The sequence below is a fragment of the Dermacentor silvarum genome, chromosome 4 (assembly GCF_013339745.2).
Source record: "Dermacentor silvarum isolate Dsil-2018 chromosome 4, BIME_Dsil_1.4, whole genome shotgun sequence".
NCBI classification, from domain to species: Eukaryota; Metazoa; Arthropoda; class Arachnida; order Ixodida; family Ixodidae; genus Dermacentor; species Dermacentor silvarum.
The window spans coordinates 17,266,706-17,285,484 of record NC_051157.2 but is presented as its reverse complement, the minus strand read 5'-3'; the positions used below and the strand labels follow the sequence as shown (position 1 = coordinate 17,285,484).

The window sequence follows — 18,779 nt, the reverse complement described above, 5'->3', positions numbered from 1 at the left end:
GATTATAGACGAATTCCCGTGTTATCGTAGATATGACCTCAACATTTTCTGCGAGTAACAAATATGTGGACTCCCGAGCACAATCTGCTTCGAAGCCGGAGGAGCACAATAGGTCAAAGTAAATATACTTTTCTGTATGGGGAGTATAGAGATATGAAATAGATTCTTGTATAATAATGGAGCAGCCACAACTACACAATAAGTAGGTAAATCATCCACAAATATGACAAATTTAGTACGCTCCTAAATTTATGTTTAGTAACGGTGGGCCGGTGACCAACGAAGTAAGCGAGCGAAACACAGAATTTGTCATGGGAGAGTGGGCGACATATCACGATCACGAAAAAATTCAAAAGTGCATTGAGTTTGAGATCTGAGCGTCGTGATCATACAGTCAGGCTCGCTGAAATTATTTATAAGCCTTCGTCATGGCGTCCGTCATGAAATAAGGCGTCCGTCATGTCCTCTTCAATGTGTTGCTCCGTGAATCTGCAACATTTACTTACTATACCATTACCGCCTTACGGGTACATTATATTTCGGAAGGGTCGGACATACAAACTGTACCACATGACCTGTCTCTAGAAAGTCGTCGCCTTGTACTCAACCCATCTTCGTCAAGACCAAGTACCAACAGTTTGATTTTGTATCTATCTTACATGCTGCTCATTTCCGGCGGTTTTATTTCATTTCCGGCAAATATATTTCAAAATCCTACAAATAAGCAATAGCAAAGATATACACGCAAACGAAAATGAATCGCATGTGGAGCCTGTCGCTTGGACATCAACTCTCTCCCCTTAATGAGACTACGTATTAAAATCGACTGGGCTTACCCGTCACCTTGAGAGAAAGTGCACATTGACTTCTGAAGCCGCATTCACCAATAGCTACCTGCGCGACGCTACTAGACTGACTAGGGACCCATATTGTGCTAAATGGATAATGTGGTGCGTTTAGAAACTATGAAAATACTTTGTTGGAATGTCGGAATTGCAGAGGGGACGACAGACATGTTATTTAAATAGGATACGCATGCCTCCCAAGAAGCACTATTATACAAATGATACTAGGTTCTATGCTTCCGCTTCGAAGCAACGTCAAGCTTTAATTTTTTTTTCATATTTCTTGCAGAGACTGGCTTAGGTTAAGCTCTAGCCTGTGATACATGAACACCATCATTTTCTCTACCCCGGTACCACAACACCATGATCGTGTACAATTCTTTTTTTTCACCTCTTTTCGCACTCTCCTCCTCCCACTTGAGCCTTTCTATTCCCGATCCCCACTCTATGCTAAGTAGCTGCCTGCGCCTTGGATACGCCAGCAGACTTTTCTGCATTTCATTAAAGAGAATTTTTTCCCTCTCTACTGAGTTAATTCCTAGCTTAGACACTAACTTGTGTTGTACAGACTACTGAACTTTTGTGAGTGCTTAATGAACTTTTGTCTAGTCGCTGAAACTGCTAATGTTCAGTTTTATTCTTTATTTCTTCTCTTGTCGTGAGTGTCAGCGAAATTATTGCGAAAATTGCCTTGACTCAATGCTCGCACGTGCCCTTATATTTAAATAACAATTATTGTTGTGGAGAAAGTCAGTGACAGAATAATGACACATTCCAGCCACGTCAAATAAATAAGTAAAGGAGCCTCCCATTTCAAGTCAGAAAGAAAAATACTTTTCTTCTGTGAGAGCACAAATAGTATTAGAGATAAAAAAAAGAACATCGAAATTCAGTGGCAACGAGTGCATATTAGATGTTTCTCCATAAACACGGATGTAGGCACCAGAGGCTTGCCGAAAAACCTTCGATCACGTCAGTAATTACCACAGAGAACCTGAATGGGACCCGTGCTCTGAGAAGTTCGCAAGGTCGATTCGTATTGCAGTCCTCAATTTCAAGTTACCAGGGAGGCGGAGAAGAAAAAGGGATTTATCGTGCAATCTATCCCTCAACTTCTTCTGTCTAGGTTTTTACGTGCCAAAAGTTCTGTATGAGGCACGCTGTAGTGTAGGGCTCCGGATCAATTTTGACACCTGGGGTTATTTAACGTGCACTAACAACGCAAAGCACCACGGGCGTTGTTGCATTTCGCATCCATCGAATGCAGCCGCCGCGGCGGGATTCGAACCCGCGATCCAAGAGCTCAGCAGCGCAACGCCTTAGCTGACTGGGCCACCGCGGTGGGTCATCCATCAGCCTTATAGTTTTGCTGTGGTAGTACTACTGCTTCCCGATTTTTCACACAAAAGAACGCAACTCCGAAAAGAGAAGCGCCTGCCAAACGAGCAATATTTGCTGGTCAATGCAGGTGTTTCTGTATCAAAACCTATATTGCCTATCTGCATGCTATACATCAGGGTTTATGACCCAGAAATGCGTCTTAGTACGCAAAGTGCGGCAAAAAGCTAGCCGGCCATTTATCTTCAGAACTGCCATAGTTGTCGCCATGTCTCTCCTTTACAGTGCAGGCCACTTCAGGGTTCACTTCTCAAGTGCAGCGGAACTGCGGAGTTCGCGACCGCGCGCATGAGGAACCGCCCATCGCGGCTCAATCTCGCGCGCGCTGGGAGGCAGGCAGCGAGACAAAGAGGGGGGGGGGGTTTTGACTTCGGCACCAACTGCGTATGTGCACGGCCGCGCGCGGTGGCGCGTGTCTTAACTTTAAAGTGATTGCAGGTGGCTCGTACCTTCATGTGTGCGGTATTATTGTCGCTCAGGCTGCGTTGAAGCGATACACAGCACAAAGGTGACTTCGCTCGCTGCTGCAGCGCTTCCTGACGCCGGCGTTTTGACAGCGAGTGTCCGCGGTCATCGAGTGTGATGTGTTCATGTTTGCCTGTGCGTGCGTGGACACCATGCTCGTTAATTTAGTCAGCAGCGAATATTTCCAAGTTCATACAGCGGAATAAAACTGCTAGCCTTACTTCGTACAGCCGTCTACTAATTTGCTATCGCAATCGATGCTTCACCTATCGGGGAAAGTGCGGCTCTCTTTATTGCGATAGCAATTATATGGACACTCCAAAGCAGATTTCTGCCGTCGTCGTCGCCGTCGTCGTCGCCGTCAGGTTCCGTATGACGTCAATGGAGATGAAATCGTCGCCGCGCGCCGCCGAACGCTGTATGTTCGAGTGAAAGGGCGCGAGGGACACGCGCTTTCACGGGGAGTGAACCCACGGCAGAGAACAAACGCGCGTCTGCGCCGTGCTCCCTTAAGGGCTGAAGAAGTACGCGTCTCTTTGCTCCTTTACAATCCACCATATATGTAGAGCAAACGCGCCTCTTTCCTACGCGCGAAAGGTCATGGGGGGGAGGGGGAGGGAAGGGAGGCGACGTTTAGCTGCGGCACCAAGTGCCTATTTACTCTCCGAGGAACTCCCTGAGGTACAGGCGGCTATCCTCTGCGACTCCAAGGCAGCCCTCCTCGGCCTGCAGAGGCCAGAAAGCGCCAGTCTTGGAGTCGCACTGCTGTCCACCCGGCTGACAGCGCTGCAGGACGCAGGCCACCCGGTGTCCCTGCACTGGATCCCCGCCCACGTAGGGATCCCGGGCAACGAGGCAGCCGACACCCTGGCGAAGGACGCCCACCACATCACTGTGCCCCTCAGTCGGGCCGTGACGGAGGGCGACTTCACAGGACTGAGGCTGCGGCGACACCTGGCGACCCACCACCCAGACAAACGGGTGGCACTGGGATGCCCCCCACGTCCACTCCCCCAGCGAGGCCCGGCTCGCAGGGAGACCTCGCTCCTTCTCCGGCTCTGCATCGGCTGCAGCTGGACGGCAGCACGCAGCCACCGACTAGGACGAGCGACGTCCCCGGCCTGCTCTTCCTGCGGGGAGCCGGAGACTATCGAGCATCTCCTGCTGGCCTGCCCGGCGTACCTCCAGCAGCGGGGCCCACTCCTGCAGGAGTTCTGCCGCCTGGGCCTCCCCTCTGGCAAGGAGGAAGACCTCCTCTTCCCCGGCCGACACCACCTTCCTGCACTTCGAGGCGTCGTGGAGTACCTTGACTCGTCAGGGCTCTCCGCACGCCTCTAAGACATCATTTCTGCAAGCGGGACGGCCTCGCGGCCTCCCATCCCACCCCGGGCCTAACAGGCCCGGAACAACACCCCCTGCAGTCTCTGCAGCACACCAAGGCCTTCCATCCCGGCCTGATACGTGCCGCCACAGCCTGCCGGTTTTTCTTCGCCCAGCCATGGCGAATCCACCCTATCCTCCTTTCTCCCCCACTTACCCCTTCCCGTTGGCGCTGAGCCGTGCTCCCTCAAGGGCTGCAGAAGATAGCGTCAACATTCCCTTTCCACATGAACCACTTACTACTACTGCCTATTTATATCAGAGGTTCCGGCAACACTCACCAACGCCGCACGCATTTTGTGCGAACGCGGGCAAAACGCCGACGGCGTCGACAACAGTTCTGCGTGTTGCTGGTGCTGCTGCATGTCCAACTTTATACGGCTGATAAAGTCACTATCATTACTCCGTATAGCTCTCTACAAATTTGCTATCACAATTGATGCTTCGCCTTTCAGGTGAAACTGCGACAACTTTTATTTACGCTCCACGGATCAAGTCGACACGCAGCCCGTACCACGAACCAGACAAGAACAAGAAGCCACCGTAAATTCCACCTTAGAAGAAGCGCCAGAATCAACAGAGGAAAACCCAATAAAACTTATGGGGGGGGGGGGGGGGGGGGGCACTGCTCGCTGCGTCGGGCCTGTCTATACATATGTCTGCCTATTTATATAGGTCTCTTACCGTCTTTCCTCTGTGCTGTGTAATCCATGGTCGAATGGGTAGCGCATCGGGCTGCTATGCTGCGAGAATAGAGTTGGAAATCTACCATCGGACCAACTTAGCGCAGTGAATATGTGGCACTCTTCAACCATGGCCGCTTGATAAAAAAAAAATGTGCGGCCTGCCGCGTCGGGCGCGTTGCAATAGGAGCGAATGTGACAGCCGTAGTTGCATTGTCGGCCGCTTGGCTGGGCCGAACGGCGCTAGTCATCGGCGATGGAACGCGCGACGGCGTTTCAAGCGCGTTCCTGACGCATTTGCTATGCCGCTGCCAGACAACAGCCCCCACGTGTGGCGCCGCGGCGGATCACACCGTTTTCGATGCACGCGGCAGGCCGCACCTTTTTTTTATCCAGCGGCCGTGCTTCAACGAACCCCTTTGACGCCGACTTCGGTCACGGGGAGAGAAGTACGCCGTGTGCCGCTCATCGATAAACCTCTTAGACGTTTACTTCGGTAGCTAGGTATGTGTACGATGAGAAAAATGATCCTTTATATTTCTCGAATGCTCGGCAGCATCGAACGCGTGCCACGCGCGGACTTTACGGCGTCACCGCCAGATGGAGCAGCGTGTGCAGTAAGACGCACGTGAGAGGAACGCGGCTGCATACACGTTTCGGCGTTGGGAATATGGTGTGGAGCTACATTGCTTCGATGCTAATCTTGATAACGTCGAAATTCACTTTCAAATGGGTTCGGCCGGATTTTATTACAGCGTAAGCTGTTATGGGCTCATTCCAATAGCCGTTTCGGGTCGCGATGATGCCGCCGCCCCGTAGCCGCTATCGCATGCGAAAAAAAAGCACCCGCTCTCCGCCGGGATCGAACGCAGGACCGCTGCGTGGGAGGCGGATACTCTACCACTGAGCTACGCAAGCGCTTGCTATCCGAGAGCGGGAGAGGCACCAGCCATCGGCGATGGAACGCGTTGGCTTGCACGCGCGACGGCGTCCCAAGCAGGCCGCGTCGGGCGCGTTGCAATGGGAGCGAATGTGACAGCCGTAGTTGCATTGTCGGCCGCTTGGCTGGGCCGAACGGCGCTAGCCATCGGCGATGGAACGCGACGGCTTGCACGCGCGACGGCGTCCCAAGCGCGTTCCTGACGCATTCACTTAAATTACTAGGTATAGTGCTGTCGAAACGCTCCTCTAGCTTACGCTGTGACTGTGCTGCGTGTGCCGCGCAGGCCTGGCATCTTTTTATTGGCTCTACCGGTGTCAACTAACTTGCGCCACGGCACACATAAGGAAGGCCTTCAGTAAAACAAGAAAATACGTAAACAGGTGTCCGCAGTTGCTCCAGCTCTGAACTCCCCAACTGACACGTAACAGTTCTCCCAGTCAGGATGCCGCGATCGTTGTGGTGGCTTCAAAACACGTCTCTCACCCAAGACGGCGACTGGCCACACATGAGGAGGTATAATAACCGACCGCTGAAAACAGGCAAGACACAGATCACGAAGCGCACCAGCGCGCGCGCAACGTGAGACCGAAAAAAAAGGAAATTGAGAGCATAATTGTGCGGTCTTTGCAGAATCACAACCCAATTTCCACCGAAGCCGTTTCTTTTGAGCCTTTTAAATAATAATTTCAGTTGCCTGTTATTAAATTACGCGCTTTAATATGTTGCCCGTACATGACATGCCAGTTTGAAACTGGCATGACGCTTTTGAGCATTTGTAAAGGAATTTTGCAAATGCAGTAATTCATACACACACATTTATTTCTCCAGGATATAGCCATAATGTCTCCCGCGCCGTATTCTTGTTAAATTTTATCTTGGTTGCGGTCATAGTGCTCCCAGGGCTGGGGCTAAATTAGGTGGTGTTTGTAAAGCACACTTTTAATGCTCCCAGATTGCTTGCATACGAAATTTACTGCTAAAGCATTAACGAGTCCACACACTTTGAACTTCGCCTACATATTACCCATAAGGTGCCCCTTATTAAAAAGAAAGGTTTACACAAGATGTTTTGATTTATTTCGGAAACGTATACCGCTTACCGTTTCCGCTAAGATGCGGAAACGTATCCCGCTAACCTGACATGATGAATGAAAATATGGATAAAACGACGGTTTAGTCATTACTTACAACGCTTCTAATTACCCGAAGAACGTTAAAATTTCGCCACACATTGCACCGAACACGGCCCCCATTTTCGTCAGATATAAGCTTGGTGCAATAATTAGGGTTTTGCGCATAGCCAGACTCGTCATCTTGCTCCAATCAAAATAGCAATCGGTCTATATTTCTAGAATTAATTCGCTGAACGCCGCTGTTGTCTTTAGAAGTCGTGTACAAGTTTCGAAGACCCAATTTTGTTTATTTACCTTAGGTGGAATTTTATAAGGCCAGCCTTCCTTCACTCATGAACCGGCACGTGTTGGCGGAAAAGGAGGAAAGCGAATAAACACGAATACTTCTCCATCGCGCGTGCTCGCTAGACCTGGCGTAAGGTATCGGTGATTACGGGGACCCGCAGTGAACGGCGGAGGAAGTCCTTTTCGGCCGGATGGTTGGAGGTCCAGGCAATCACGTGCAGACCGCGATTGCGCCAGGCGTGCACGTACTCGGCGTCCAGTATGTTCGTGCTAATCAAAACGGCGGAGCTACCGATCAGGTGAGGAAGAAAGCCGGTGTGGAGGGCCTTGTCGAGGAGCCAGTCGGCTACTCTGGCGGCCTGGTGAACGGAGCGTGAGTCGTGGCGCGGTTGCGTGTTATTCATGTCCTCGTAGGTCAGGACACCGGGCCTCCAAGTGAGCGCCGTCACGATCCCGGGATTTTGGCGCCGCAGCGCGTACACGAAATTATGGTAGAAGGACGCGACTAGAGCCCGCCGATACAGCTCCGGTCTCTCGCGGAACAGCTGGTCGACGACCTGGACGGCGCGAGAGTCGTACTCCTTGACGTCTATGATGAGCCGCATGTCAAGGCGGAGGCACTCTTCGACGGCTTCTTTGAGCGTTGGGACGCGCTCGGCCGGGAAACGCTGCGCGAGGGGGTGCTTGCACGAGGCGTCCAGTCGACGCAGATCCTCGAACGTCGTGTCCTCCAACCGGCCCTTGCCGTTGGTGGTCCGCTCGAGGGTGTCGTCGTGGAAGATGACGGCGACGTTGTCTCGCGTGAAGGACAGGTCGAACTCGATTCCGTAAGCGTCATTTTTCTTCGCCTCTAGGAAGGCTGCCAGGGTGTTCTCGGGGGCGTCGAGGCCACCACCCCGGTGTCCAAAGACGGGCGGCAGCTGTGAAGCGCCGTCGTGCTGCAATCCGAGAATCACTTCCGAGGCCAGATCCTCGTCGACGCGCGGTATGGACAGCCGCTGAAAAGCCCAGCAGCAGAGGGCAGCAGCGATTGCGACAACGTAGAAGGAAACCATGGCGTTGGAAGGACCGGCCAAGTATAAGGATGTGCGAATGCGTAGACACTGGTTGCGACGACTCTCCTCGGCGGCTTGTTGTTGTTGTTGCCTACCCACGATGGGGGATTGGCTTTTGAACACCGACTGCGCGACTGGCCTGTCTAAAGAGCACGTTCTTCTTCTTCTTTACTTTTCTAGACAGGGCGTGTGCCCACGGTGGCAGGCTGACAAAAAATAATGTCTCTACATCCTAACACCGTTTTCTTCTTTAAAGAAATGCTTGATGTTGTCCCTTGAGAAAATGTAACACCGACGCCGTTATAGAACCAGATGAATAAATTCAAGAATAAAAATTCGGCAGGACCGCTCACTGTCGATGCCGTTCTGCTTTGAACCAATATTAGCGGCGAGAAGTTGGAATGGGCTACGAGGGACGTCACGGCCAGGACGACGCTCGCTCGGCTGCTGCGCGCGCTCGTTCCCTTCGTGCATGTTTGGGGTATTGGTGGCTCGAGCCGTACTTATTGACGGATATGTCGGCTTTTTTTCACTGTCATGCCTGAACGGCAGTTTGTTCTTCTAAACCGCAAGTCGTGAAAATTCGCGGCGTGGATATCGCAAGCTATGTATCATTGAAGGGGCCTGTTGGTTTTGCAATGCTTATATGCGCAGTGTCTGTCCGTAAACTTTGCGTACAAAGAATGTCTGAAATTTCAACACACGAAGTTATGTATGATGCTCCGCCAAACACTTAAGGTTCTCTTAGTACTTAGCTATGAGAGACATTCCATTTTACAGGGAAGAAAAATCTTGGTAGTTGTATTTGATGTCAACATTATAAATGCGAAGGAAACTGCACAGTAAATCTTTTATGATGACTCTTATTACTATGGTGAGTTGTTCTAGTCAATATGGCTACTTTATTAATGCGTAAAAGGAAGAGTGAGGCACGCATTTTGCATGAAAACGTTTGCTAATACTTTCACCATTCTTCAAACACGCAATGGCCACCCAGAAAACGCATTGCTCATGGCTGTGAACACGACGGCGCGTCGCGTATAGTATGTGTATACTTCACGAATACCATAACAGTAATCACCTGAAGGAACAGTTTCGTGGTTAAGATCGAGAGCGCATCAACTGCACGCGAGAAAATGTTTCATAGTGTGATGATGTGGATAGTGGCGTGTGGCGGTGCCAAGACAAAGTGCGTGACAAGCCAGCTTGAATTCATGGTGATTGTATGGCAGCACCAAGAAGAGGATTGGTGATGATGATAATGGAAGAAGACCACCACGTGCCGTGAACAAAGAAGTGGCACGAGAGCACGCAGAGCGTGAGAGCGAGCGGCAGCCTTGAACGCAAGCTCGAAAAACGGCGATTCAAGGCTCGGGTACCGGCGACCGGGTGTCCAGCTACCGTGCGGACCTGGTCGGGGATCCAGCTCGTGGCTGGGCTTTCCTGCGCACCAGCGGCCTGCTGTGATAGCGGCCTGGTGCAGTGCTTCATGCTGGGGACCGGGACACCTGAGCTACCTGTCTGCTGAGCGAGCCCGAGGACTGGCGACCGGGTGTCCTGCTACCGTGCGGACCTGGTCGTAGATCCGGCTCGTGGCTCTACTCTCCTGTGCACCAGCGGCCTGCTGTCATAGCGGCCTGGTGCAGTGCTTCCTGCTGGGGACCGGGACACCAGAGCTACCTGTCCGCTGACTGAGCCCGACGTTATAGCGGCCGAGGCGTTACAGGCCAGGCGTTACCCTTATGAAAATGAACCATGAGTTTCTGATTAGGACGTCATGCATTTCTAATGTGCCATCAGACAGGCATCAGAAATGCATCGTCTAATGTTGTTTAGCATCACAAGTACATCAGAAACTCAAATGGCAATGCATATTAGGATTTCTGATGAGAGGAGTACACAGATTTTTTTGTCATTGCTAATGTCAAAGCACATGACATAAAAATGTGTATGAAACCAACTCATATTTTTTTTTTCGTTTTTCTTATTTTTTTTTATACAGCGAAGCTGACCATGGTTACGATCTAGCAAAAAAAAAAAAAAAATTGTCCGAAATGTTGAAAAAAAAAATCAAGTGGGCCGATCCTGGAGGTAGTGAAAAAAGGGTCCAAGCGCAAGGGCACATGCGCATGCCATGTGTCCGATCCTGGCGATAGTGCAGAAAGGGTCCAATCTCAATGGCGCATACCCCTGTGGGCTCGGGGACCTGTAACGCGCCCTTGAATTACCCTTGTCACAAGTGGGACCCAGAGAGACAAAAACAATGCGCCGGAGCGATGAACATTCTTGCCCAAACGCTAGTCTATGACAATGCGTGTCGAAACGTCAGTGATAAAACGCAATAGTCTACCAACTGTGTCTACCAACTGTGTCTACCAACTGTGTAATAGTCTACCAACTGTGTAATAGTAACTGTGTCTCATTCTCTCGTGACATAGCCATTTCCCTAACGACGTCATCAGTTGCCCCTTGGACTCGGTATGGGTAAGACCCGTGTCGCTCACTCCGAAGAGGTAGAGGAGCGCCGGCGCACTCAACAGCGCGAATGGATGCGAAAGCAACGAGAAGCCGATACACGCAGCGGCCCAAGGTGCTGAGGCCGATGGTGCAAGGTGGTGCGAATCTAGTCGCCTAAACTCGCTTTCACTCGCACATACAGAATACGGCGCGCGGCGTTGCAACGAAGTTATGTGTTGTCTTTCCAACCATTTAACATAACAACCAAATTAAAACACTTTTGAATATAATTAAGCAAAACCAACAGCTTCGCTGGTCTTCGATCTTCACATAGTGGAAGGGCTCTGACTTTTTAATTTTTTTTTTTTTGGTTGGGGGGGGGGGGGGGGGGCTAATAATACAGATTATTAGTCTATCATATCGAGCACAATTTACAGGCAAATCGCAGTGTTACATAGTTTGCCACAAATGTTGATTTAAAACCAATTCTGGGGTTTATGCGAAAACTACGATCGAGGTACACTGCAGAGATCGTTTCGACAATTTCTTAGCCTACAGCTGATGTTAACGACAGCAGGAAGTTATCTAAAACGAAGTGACGGCGCAGGCAGTCAAAATCATTCAACTCACGCCCCAGCGACAGCTTTCAAAGGATAACATAATACTCTAATCTCTAAGGCCAGTGCTTTTGCTATCTGCACAGGGCGGAAGCAATTAAAAATTAAAAGACGTCATAGAGTTTCTTTCTACGATAAAATATAGCGCAAAATATACACTGTTCGGTGGTTTGTTTTGCCTCGCAACATATATATGTAGCTGGGCGTAACACGGCACAAAACATGAATTTATTAGTTAAAAGTTTTTGCATCACGGAGGCCCAACAACCTCACAAGTATGCAGGTGGCGCTGTTGTTTTTTCTCAGGTCTTCAAGATGGCGGTCGTCTGTGCGAGCTGTACTGCTAGTGTGCTGCGACGATGTCTTTGCTTCATCGTGTGTTTTTGTGTTTGCTGTAATGAAACGGGACGTAGTTAGCGTGCACAAAAGTGCCAGAAGATGCCTTGTGTCTCGCTGCAAACTCGCCGTATGCGTGGCGCGCCAGGCAAATGTGGACCAACGATTTTCACGCCGTGGCCTTTGTCTGGTTGTCGTGGAATGTTGGGTGTACTGTACGTCGAAAAGAAATAATCGGTATTGCTGGCGTGCCTCAGCTCGTCCACTACGCAGCAACATCTATGATGGGAGTAATGTCGTCGACGCAGCGCCGGCAACTTGGAGAGCGTCGTACCATTGAAAAGGTAAGCAGTCGTACTTGCTAAGTACACGTGTGTTGTGCGTGCTCCTCGTGTGTGCATAGCGTGCCTTGCGAACGTAGGAAATAGAACTTCCGCGACAACAGTGAAACCTGTGCGTGTGCATGTTGCGTGCTGTTTGTCAGAATTTATTTACGCAAATTTATTGCTTTGATGCGAAATTGAATATCCTGATAAGCGTTTTCTTCCGATGAGAAAGATTACGTTCGGAAATAATCGTGTTCACCTGTGCGCGCGCTTCCGCTTTTCTGCTGAAGTTGCATAATAACGACTCATCTGTCTCTTCACTGATTCTTACTGCAATTACGTTTCTTTCGCTTATAAACTCTTCGACGTTGTAAATAATCTCTGCTTACGAGGTTTTCGGTGTACGAGCAGTTTGAGGAGAAAACGAAAATGTAAGCAGTCACAGCTTGCTACTAGTACAGCTTTCTTTTCAAAACAATGGGTGTTGCCATAACTTTGACGTAGCTAAACAGGGTTGGGGAAAGTTGTTTAAACTAAGTCATGAAAGCAAACTCTAGTATGTAAACAAACATTTCTTGTATGCGCTGCTGCGTGCGTGTTCAAAGTTTTACTTTCATGAAGGGGTCCCTATTATCATGAAATTATTTAGTGACTCGACCTTGTGCTCCATTGCCACCCTGCACTAGTGCACACAAGTTTTCCGGACTGTTTTTATGTGCACCTTACATGTGTTCACAATATGACAGTTTTATTGTGCCAATCAATGCTATAAGTTAACACAGAACTCATTTTGCAGTGGTGAGACCGTGACCCTACAGCAGTGTCCACATAATGGCAGGGAAATGCAGGGATCCCGCAGCCATGGCTACAGCAGCACGACGTGTAATCTGGATGTCATGTCAGGTATGTATGAAGTGTACGTGTACCAGAAAGTACGATCTCAGTATGATTTGTGTATAAGCTTATCGACATATTACTCAACTCGGCTTACTAAATAGGCTAAATATTTATGCAGCTTTATTCAAATTGCTGCTTATTTGTGTTGATAACATTATGCACACATTATTGTGTTCTATATAAAACTAAACCTAACATGTCCTGATGTTTAGCATTTTTTTTTTCTCGCTTCAATCACTTGGCTGCAAGTTCAATTTTATTTTTGCTTTGCACACAGTATATTACACTTCTTATTTTGGTTTTATTGTTTTGAAACTGTTCCTTATGCTGTAGCTTTTATTTCTGTAGTTTTTCTCTGTTTATGCTACACGCATGTGCAGTTTTTGTGCATGTTAGAATTCGAACTGTAGTGTGCCAAATATGTCACAGGTCTAAGTGTGCAGCGTGCTTACCTTTGCTTACCATTGCTACTTTAATTGCTATTTACAATAATTTCCGTCTTGTTCTCAGACTAACTGCCACTGGCAAATACACATATGATGAGCTTAAATTTCTTGAAATGTGACGGTGTAGCCTTGTGACAGCTGAAGTGTGGCAGCAATGTCGAAGCTAACTTGCGCCAACTATTACTACAGTATGCCAATGGATACCCATCCCTGTATTTGTGCATTTTCTGAGAAGCAGCTGTGTCCACTAGGTGAAATTTGTAGTGTCCTTTTGAGTTTACCGGTCAGTTCATGTAACTTTTCAGGACAAAATTTACACTGTGAGAGAAGGGAGACCAATGGGGCTGGCTCACACGTCTTTTTATTTATGCAGTATGCCTCACTGATTTCACGTGTCAATTTTCCACTGTAGGTGAAAAATAGTTGACGATCGTAATCTGGCCAGAAGTCCTATTGCTGCAATGCATGGCCAAGACGGATGAGCATACTGGTCTTTTGAGTCAAATATGGTTGATATCTTAAGTACATATTTAGGCATTGGCCAGTCTGCACTATGTCCATTTGACCATATGGGAAAGGAGTACAATACACTGCCTCGGACACACACTGGACAAATTTAGTGGTATCTTTAACCAAGCAAGCCTCGCTTGCCTGCTCGCCTTTCACAATTCACTTTCGGACTGTCGTGCATATCCTCTCTACATTATTTCTTTCTGGTTATATATGTGCATAGCAGTCCACAAGCGAATTGAGAAAGACACCCAGGCAAGAGAGACTTGCTTAGTTAAAGATACCACCAAACTTGTCTTGTATCCATCAGGGTTTGTGTGGTCTATTCCTTTGATCATGGGCATATTTGGTCAGATTTACATGGGGCAGACTGGCCGGTGCCTCAACATGTGCCTGGGAGAGCAGCAACGTAGGTTTGACATAGTGGACTTAGGCCAACATAGGCATGGCATAGTGGACTTGAAATGCATGAGAACTATGCCGGTAGCTCATGCAAATATTCTATAACGGCTGGCACTTAAATGTTTTGGGGTTGCATTGGGTTGCCCCTACACCAGCACTGCTATGCTTGTTTCCACGCCAAGTGATCAGATAGATTTTCCAATTCCCGCTAGCAATCCACAGACACTGCTGCTCTTTGTCGAGTGGAAACCAATACAGCCAAAGTAGTTCACAACATGTACACCCCACAGCTGATCCATGTTGCACGTTTGTACAGCCAAGAAAAATTTGGGCATACTGTAGCTACTGCTACACCCAAAGGCTACACAGCGGTTCCTCAACGATTTTATGTGAACCGACATCGCATAAACTTTTCACACAACTAACATATCCAGATCGTTCCGCAGCAAGTGATACAGTGTGTGTTCGTGTGGTTCATTGCCAAGTTTTGTTAATTTTCTGTCCTTTCACCATGCAGGGTACACGTGCACTCCAAGACGACGACCCTCCACCTCAAAAACAGCCTCTCCTCAAAGACTAGCAAGGAGATTAAATGAAAGGAAAATACCACATCCGTACCCAGACAGATACTATGTGTTCCTTACATTTAACCTTCTCTCTTTAAGGAAGCGTGGTATATGCTCAATAAATGGTTTTATCAACTTTTTTTCGTTGAGAAATGTCTAATGTGCAGCATATGTACCAGCCCACGTACATGTTGGATGCTGAAAAAAGTGCTGCACCTTAGCTTGCTATATGTATATCAAGCACCAAAGACACATCAGAAAATGTTGCTTCACGTCGTGGCTAATTTTGTTTAGGAATTCTATGAATGCCAGCAATCTAATGTATAAACTCACTAGAGACTCGTTAGGAAGACATGACACGGTCACATGAAAACTGCTTTGGAGCACGCATTAGGAAGACATCTCATGCTCACAAGAAAAACACTCATCAAGTATGCATCAGAACGACGGTGGCCAATATGTTTTAGAATGACATTAGGAATACATCAGAATATTTCCGAAGAAACACATCAGAGACTCGTTTGGCTGTAATGTCAAAAGTCATCAGACCTTCATGTGAAACTCATCTCATATTTTCTTAAGGGTTGTCTGCAGTCATTCAGTGTGATCTGTTCATGTTTGTTTGTGCGCGCTCACACCACGCTTGTTCATTCAGTTAGTAATAGTCGGGCCACATTTCCCAACGCACGCTACACATGCAATGCTGCCCGGATCGGCAGTGCAGCGCTACAGGTGTGTTCCTTCGCACGCGCTGCCCACGGGAAGCGCTTCTCATCAACACCACCGTTTCACACGCGCCTTCTCGTGGTCATCGAGTCTCTCTTCATGTCGGTCTACTTACGCCGCAGCGCACCTGCTTACTTAATCAGCTCATGTTTACTACAATTCATATTGCTACCAAAGCCGCTCACCTTACTTCGTATGACATTGCTGTGTTGCTATCGCATTCATTGCTTCGCCCTTAGGGCGACACTGTGACATTTTTTTTTTTTCATACGGCACCACACACAAGCCCCGCCGCAGTCACCGCACCTCCCATGCATGTGCGGCAACCGCCTCTGCAGCCGCGCCGGCACGGAATTCCGACACGTGTGCGTAGGCCACAAGACCCTTTTCACGGCGATTCCGTAGGCGCCTCCATGTTTGAGCATGTGGTGACGCGTCCATAGCTTGCCTCAGCGGCCTCCGTGTTTACAATGGATGTGGATGACGCCGGTGCGGGTCAGAAAACCTCTGTTTCGGCGGATATCGTCGACAGCGACTGTGTGAAAAAGACGAAGCTTTGGCCACAGCTTCAAAAACATATGCAAGCGCTTTCGGCGCTCATTACGCATTGTCCAAACGGTGCGTGCAGCGTATACGGTGCTTGTATACTTAAAGCGAGGCTAGAAATGTATTCCAAGCTGTCCAAACTTTCCGCTTGCGAATTAAATCAGGACCAGTGTATTTTGCTCTTCGTTTCTTCGGCGAACACTTTGAAGGAGCGGCTTGTCATGTTTCTGACTCAATAAAGTTCCTCGGTGCGGTCACTATCTGATTAATTATTTTCGGTCTAATCGCTCGCGTGTGTGCTTAGTTGCGATAGATTTGTTCACAAGGCTTGCATCGTAGATGTTCTGTGCTTTGTAATAGCTTGTAGCAAGGACACATTATCGCTAGTCATTCGCTTATCAGGGGACCGTCACGAAACCTTCAGCTTCGAACATTCGTGTGCTGTCGGTGTAGTCGCCGTCACCCATGCTTTGGCGCATTGATTCAAGAGTGCGCACATTCACTTATTCTTGATACATTGACGATAGAGTGGGCGCAAGTTTGCGTGTGAGTTAGAGGGGATGTGTGGATATAACGTGTGAGAAATTACTATGCCACGGAGCGGCACAACTCCCTTTGTAACTGTGCAACGAGCGGTACTCACTCTTACCGACGTTCCGGAGTTGAAGTCCTTTCTTTGCAGATTAGCGATACAACTGTGGCGAATGAGGGAATTTTTTTTATCCTCGAGGAAAGGCCGGCAACACAGGCAGTTCTTGTGTAGCAGTGACCTGTGAACTTGGCCATACAACATCCTTCTATTCCTTAATAAGCCAGTCACTATATGTGCAGCCAACTACCGCCAACGTCTTCCCTCTATCGTTCCACAGTTTGCAGCACGAATGGAGGACAGTGCGTTAACGATCACGCAGTTGCATTTCTGACAGCTGATCGCACTTTATCAGTGTAGCAGCGGTAATGGTTTCGCATTGGTGCGCCTTCGCCCGAGGCAATTAGGTGCGGTGTGCCGCCGAAAGCGCCATCTCGTTCCTATGACGCAATATACTCCACCAAAAGCGTCTATATTCACGCATGCGCCATGCGCGGACTTCACAGCAGCACCGCCAGATGGCCCAGCGTGTCCACAGTGAAGCGTGAGAGAGGAGCGCGGCTGCAGTACAGGCATCATATGTGACGCGTTTCGGCATTGGCTATGCGGTGTGTGGCCACATGGCTTCATTGCTAATCGCATTAACCTCGAAAGTCATCCTGAGATGGCTGCTGCCGGAATTTTTTCATTGTAAGTGGAAAAAAAAATTGTAAACACCAATGACATGTACGGGTTCGGTTCCTGCTTCGCATCAAATGTTGTCTTGAAAAGAATATCAAGATAGAATCTTGAAGAATAAAACTGCAGTGGGACGCTAACGAGTTATCTGCATCGTTGTGTTTTTGTGCAGACAAAAGTGTCGGTCGAAGTGTTTTTTTTTTTTTTTTTTTTTTTTTTTTAATGGGCGTACACACAAGCGCACATGTTTAAAGGCCAGCCAGTACGCGCCGCCATCTGTTGAAACTGGAGTGCAGCAGATGGCGCCACAGCGGTGACCGTGAAGGAACAGTTTTCCTCTATCCTTCCTGTAACGTGCGAGACGACGCTTACAGCAGCATAGCCGGTGCAGGAAATGAACGCAGGTTTATTGATGCTAATCTTTTAAAATGGATCGAATGTTTTCTTGTTAATCGCTCACAATACGGTACTGCCAACGGCTGCGATTCTCCGAAGTGCTCTGTTGCCTCCGGAGTGCCCCAAAGATCGGTTCTCGGCCCTTTGTTGTTCTTAATATACAGTATATGAACGACCTTCCTTCGCAAGTAACTTCGAATATTCATCTCTTCGCTGATGATTATGTTATGTTTAGAGAAATTACTACAGATTGTGATACCAGCCGTCTTCAATCCGACCTAGATATAATATCTAGCTGGTGCAGACTATGGCTAAAGGAAATAAACAAGTGTAAAGCTATACATGTATCTAGGACACCTAACTCCTGTCAGTTATACTATGTAAATAACCTTCCTTTCGAATAGGTAAATTCGTACAAGTACTTAGGAATTCATATCGCATTCAACCTTACCTGGACAAGCCACATTAGCAATATAGTGAACTATGCTAACCGCGCTCTTGGTTACTTAAGCCGAAACTTTTTTAATGCTCCAGACTCCTTAAAGTTGTTGCTTTATAAAACAGTAATACGCCCAAAATTATGATATGTTGCATCAGTCTGGGACCCTAATTTAGCATAAACTTATTTGCACATTAGAATTAGTTCAGAAGACTCGCTGCTCGTTTTATTCTTTCAAATTATAACAGAACTGCCAGCGTAACAACCATGAAAACTAGCGTTTCTCTTCCATCTCTTGCAGCTCGACGTAAAGCTTCCCGTTTATCATAATTTCACAAAATATTTCACCATACAACACTGTATGATGTATTTATTCGTACTCCTCACTACGTATCCCGTCACATATTGATCATTCTTATAATGTTCACGTCCCTTCTTGCAGCACAAATACATTTTCCCGTGCATTCGTACCTCGGACGTCATTATAGTGGAACAACCTTCTCGCAAACATTGTATCCATCAGTGATAATTTATTGTTTCGTGATGCCTTAGATAACATTACTTACTAGAATGCGATTTCATGTACTTGTACATGGACGCTGAAAAATATATTGGGACTATATGGGACGAAAAGTTTGTTTGAACGTTTCTTAGAAAATGT

General features: G+C 48.1%; 3 protein-coding genes and 1 long non-coding RNA gene across 5 annotated transcripts in view; 1 reads left to right on the top strand and 3 right to left on the bottom strand.

Annotated features, from left to right (window-relative positions):
• Positions 1-18,779, bottom strand: part of LOC119449536 (40S ribosomal protein S3a) — an 81,891-nt gene that overhangs the window by 3,829 nt on the left and 59,283 nt on the right. The gene's annotated exons all lie outside the window — the stretch shown is intronic.
• The window catches only part of LOC119449541 (anaphase-promoting complex subunit 10), an 80,391-nt gene that overhangs the window by 22,968 nt on the left and 38,644 nt on the right, over positions 1-18,779 (bottom strand). The window lies entirely within an intron of this gene.
• Positions 7,229-8,199, bottom strand: LOC119449538 (glycerophosphodiester phosphodiesterase 1). The gene has a single exon (XM_049665289.1). It carries the CDS (start codon positions 8,185-8,187, stop codon positions 7,252-7,254), a length of 936 nt encoding a protein of 311 aa, XP_049521246.1. The 5' UTR covers positions 8,188-8,199; the 3' UTR covers positions 7,229-7,251.
• LOC125944661 (uncharacterized) lies at positions 11,587-14,878 on the top strand. Its single transcript, XR_007466334.1, has 3 exons — positions 11,587-11,941; positions 12,720-12,826; positions 14,696-14,878. It is a non-coding gene; the product is annotated as an uncharacterized LOC125944661 (long non-coding RNA).

Coding starts and splice junctions, on each gene's coding strand:
- LOC119449538 (XM_049665289.1), bottom strand. CDS start 8,187: ATGGTTTCCTTCTACGTTGTCGCAATCGCTGCTGCCCTCTGCTGCTGG.